Source organism: Petaurus breviceps, unplaced genomic scaffold, assembly GCF_028583685.1.
Source record: "Petaurus breviceps papuanus isolate PSGF00001 unplaced genomic scaffold, PetGlider_PUasm1.0 91041, whole genome shotgun sequence".
Lineage (NCBI taxonomy): Eukaryota > Metazoa > Chordata > Mammalia > Diprotodontia > Petauridae > Petaurus > Petaurus breviceps.
The window spans coordinates 1,562,531-1,567,150 of record NW_027187400.1 but is presented as its reverse complement, the minus strand read 5'-3'; the positions used below and the strand labels follow the sequence as shown (position 1 = coordinate 1,567,150).

Below are 4,620 nucleotides of genomic sequence, written 5' to 3'. Positions count from 1 at the left end.
GAGTCAGAAAACCTGGGTTTAGATCTTAATTTTGCTGCTTACTTCCTGTGTGACCTTGGGCATTCATTTGAACACTCTGGGCTCCAACTCCCTTAGTTAGGAAGTGAGGGAGTTGAGTTAGATTTTAGAGCTCTGTAATCTAAAATCTAGGAGGATCTAAACTCCCTCCTCACCCTAAATCTATGATCCTATGAAACAACTTCTAAGACCGGCAAAGATAAGCACTCCCTGAGAAAGCAATAGGGTCCTACCAAGCTCCTTGGCTTTCTTGGCTGCATCATTGATGTAATCCTGGGACCGGCCATCAGTGAAGACGATGCCCACCTTCTGGGCACCAGGCCGTGCCCCACTGGAGATGGTGAAGGTGTTGTCAATGAGGTACTTGAGAGCTGCCCCAGTCATGGTGCCCTTCTCCATGTAGGACATCTTCTTGACTGCTGCCTTGATGTCCTTCTTGGTTTTGTACCTTCCCAAGGGGAATTCCTGCCGAACTGAACTAGAGTACTGTACCAGGCCCACCTGGGCCAGCTTGTCGGACACATCCAGAGAGTCCACAATCTGGTTGATAAACCTTTTCACCAGCTCAAAGTTCTCAGGGCGAACACTCTTGGACCCATCGATTAGGAAGACGAGGTCAGTGGCAGAACCTCCACCACCCCCACTGCAGGCTGGAGAAGGGAGGGGAAAAATAAGAGAGAGGATATCGGAGAAATTAGATGAGACCTTTATTGACCAATTGGGGGAACAGCTGGACCCAAACTAGTCATACAGCCAGTTTTCTTTACTCTCACTCTTCCTCTATATGGTAACCTGAAAAGTATTAGGAAGGTCTCCCTGCTCCCAAAATCTTTCTCCTATGTAAGTGTCACACTGCCTGAAATTCCACCATTGTTGAATATTCATCCTGTTGGGTTAAGCACGGCCCCCTTCAATCATCTTTCCAATTACAGATTCCTGGGGGAGTACTGATTTGGTCCTTCACCACCTTTTTTTTCCTGAGTGAATGAGAAAGGAGGACACAGGAAGAGTATAAGGGAGCTGGTGGAGGAAGAATGACTAAATACAGAGAAGGGTGGAAAGGGCATGACCCAGAATATCCACTTTTCTGCAGTCACTCTTTTGCTGCCATCCTGGCCTGACCCTGCCTGGATGGAGCTCTGGGACCATGATTGATGGGCTCAGTCAGTTGGGGCTCTTTCTTCTTCTCACTAAAGAATGACTGTTTGACTAATTTTTAATGCCTAATGCCTCCTTAACAGAACCCTCTGCTATGGGGAAACACACATGGTTTTAGGTCAAATCAGTTTCATCTGTAACAATGAGGTGTTTGAATTAGATGGTCTCAAAGGGCCTTTCTAGCTCAATGAGTCAACGAGTCCAGCCCGGCAATTAGTTTCCAGAATGTGTGTCCATTTAGAAAATCTGAATAAGCCTGATGCTCCCCCAAGGTTTGCCCAGCCCAGCCCTGGCCAGTTCTGAATTATCCTCTGTCCTATCTCTCAACATAAAGCCCAATGGGCACTTTCATCGAACCTGATCACAAGGGCAGCAACAACAGATTTACCAAGCACTTTTATGAGTTAACTCATTGGCTTCTCATAACAACCCTATGAGGGAGGAGCTATTATTATTCCCATTTTACAGATGAAAAAACTGAAACTGAAAAAAATAAGGGATTTGGTCAGGGTCAAAACAGCTAGTAAAGGTCTGAGGCATGATTTGAACTGAGGTCTCCTGATTCCAAATGCAACACTCCATCCTCTGCCCCACCCAGCTGTGAGAAACTTCATATCCCAACCCACTACCTGGCTTTTTTCAAGCCATGGGCTTAAGATCTAGTGATTCCTGTCTGGTTATCAGCACCTTTCCTCTGGTGTAGGGTCTGAAGAGGAATAGGGAAGCCCAATGCTCCTAACAAGACCCTGTGACATCCTTCTGCTTGGCACTTAGCTGTGCGATGAGTAACTGGGGACAGAAAGATGCTGGTAATTAACAAGACCATAGAAGACCCCAGATGAGGAACCCACTTCACAGACAGAGAACACACCCTCAACCTTAGCCCCAGAGCCTCTGTCTGCATTGCATCCTGGGGTCAATTAGAAGTCATTAGTGCCCTTCTCAAGATGACCACCAGACTCTCCCCAGACTGCTATAATGTGAGTACAGTGTAAACACCCCCCTCTCCTTGACACATCAGCCCTGGCCCCCACCCAGGCCCCTCTGTCTCACTCCCTACTTGGTGTCTTGATGTGTGACACCCCTCTCACTTTCCCTCTGCTCCAGGTACCAGGGGATGGGGAGGTTAAGGGGCACTGACCACTGCAGGTTTTCCCATCACTGTTCAGGATGAAGCCATCCTGGCAAGAACAGGTATAGGAGCCCGGGGAGCTGTTGCAGATTTGCTGGCAATCGTGATCTCCAGTGGCACACAGATCAGACACCACTACAAGAAAAGGAGACAGACACTTAGGGTGTGTTCTTGGTCACACTGAGGGCAGAGGTGATGGCCTCTGAGTTTAACTGTCCAGCTCCCTCCTTTTCTCAGGAGCAGAATGCATCCCTCAAAGTAATCCAAGCCAATCACTTCTTCCTTGTTTGTTTCTTTCTTCCTTGCTTCCTTCTCTCCTCCATTCCTTCCTTTTTGTCTTTCTTTTTCTTTCTTTCTTCCTTCTCTCTTTCTTCCCCTCCCTCCTTCTTTCCTTCCTTTCTTTCTTTTCCTCCTTCCTTCCTTCTTTCCTTTATCTCTTTCTTCCTTCCCTTCTTCTTTCTCTTATCCTTCCTTTCTTCCCTCCTTCCTTCTCCCTTCCCTCCCTCCCTTTCTGTCTTTCTTTCTTGCTTCCCTTTTTTCTTTTCTTTCTTTTCCAAGCCTGAGAACACCTAGTGAGGAATTTCTACTGCCAATGCAGATTGGCGCCTGCCCTCCAACTTCTAACCTCCTCCTAGCCAACTCCTCCTCTTTCTTACTCCTCAAGGTGTGTGTTATCTAAAGCTCTGACTTCAACCTTCTCCTTTTCTCCCTTTGTATTTCCACCTTTGCCAACAACCACCTCCATTCACACAACCCCCAAGTATACATCTCCATCCCTGGCTTTTCTTCTGAGCTCCAGCCCTGCATCTCCTGCTAAAGGGATGTCCCACCAACACCTCAAATTTAACATGTAAAAAAATGGACCTTATTATCTTTTCCCACCTCTTTGTAACTTTGCTTTCTCTATCAATGACAGCACCACTCAGCCATTCTCCCATGTTTGTAACCCAAGGATTATCTTTGATTCTTCCCTTTTCCCTACCTCTCAGATCCACTCATTTACTAAGTTCCATTGAGGTCTTCTTTGTAACATCTCCATCCATCTCTCCTCCCCCTTTCTGCTCCCATTGCCATCCCCTGGTGAGGCCCCCCAGGATAATTATAATCAACTTCTAAACGAAGTCCTCCACCTCCACTCTCTCCTATCTGTCCTGCCTCTACCAGACTAATCTTTCTTAGACAAAAGCAGTCAGTGAGCTCACTCCTCTGTTCAAAAATCCCTGGTGGCTCCCTATCATCCACTGAGCCAAATTCAAACTGCTGATACCTGGAACTCAAGCCTTTCATGCTCTTTCTTCAAACGATGTTAAGCCCCAAGATACATTTATTAATGCTTAGAGCACCAAATTCTAAAGCTTAGCTCAAATGACACCCCCACACACATTCTGTGCTTGATATTCCAGCTAAGCTGAGCTATGTCCTGCCTAACACACCCATGCCCAGCACGTCCCCATCTCCAGATCTTTGTTCACACTGTTTCATGTGCCTGAAATGCTCATCTTCCTCCTCTTCTCTTGAATTCAAACCCACAAGCTTGAATTAGCCCAACTTAAATGCTACCTCCTCCTAGGAGCCTTCCCTGATCCCTTCTGCCAGTAAGGTCCTTCCCCCTCCAATCTCACGGCATAATTTTCTTGGCACCCCTCTAATGCCCTTATCATGGTCTGTTGTGCCTTAGGGTTCTCTATATTTGCATCCCAACCCCCTCCTCGACCATGGGTTCCATGAGAGCAGGGACCTGATTTTATCTGAACTGTGCATCTCTCCCAGGTCTGAACAAATTTCTGAGCACAGCTGACCTTTTGTAAACATTCATGGAATGGAATAGAATTCTCCTGAGCCTTCCAGCCCCACTGGAGCTTCAGAGAAAGCCCAAGGGAGCAGGAAAAGATATGGGCTTGATTTTCTACAGAGATTTCTTTTTCCTCTCACTTATATGGTGTTTTATCCTTTTAAAAATTGCTTTGGTGTCTCTGTGAGGTTGGGGAGGGCAGGAATTGGCATTCCTGCTTTCACAGAGAAGGAAGCTGAGACTCACAGATGGCAAACAATTTGCTAAAATTCACACAGCAGGAGCCATGCCTGGAATCTAGATCTCCTGAGGACCTTGTTAGTTTAGAGGTGGAGAAAATATTCAAGGATACCTCTTAGCAATGCAGGATCCAACAGCATCCCCAACCCCTCCCCCCAAAAGGAGGGCATGATTCTAGAGCTCTGCAATCCCAGGGGTCAGAGCCCTTACAGAAGTCTTCCTGGAGCATTCTCTGCTCCTCCCCTCTGTTCCCTGCTCCTCCCCTCTGTTCCCTGCTCCT

The 4,620-nt window shown here is 47.0% G+C and overlaps 1 protein-coding gene across 1 annotated transcript in view; it reads right to left on the bottom strand.

The window, feature by feature from the left end:
• The window catches only part of MATN1 (matrilin 1), a 32,806-nt gene that overhangs the window by 6,611 nt on the left and 21,575 nt on the right, over positions 1 to 4,620 (bottom strand). The window contains exons 4-5 of the mRNA XM_069078315.1: positions 2,318 to 2,443; positions 252 to 668 (exon numbers count right to left, since the gene is read on the bottom strand). Of these exons, the coding sequence (XP_068934416.1) occupies positions 252 to 668; positions 2,318 to 2,443 (543 nt within the window). The remainder of the gene's footprint in view (positions 1 to 251; positions 669 to 2,317; positions 2,444 to 4,620) is intronic.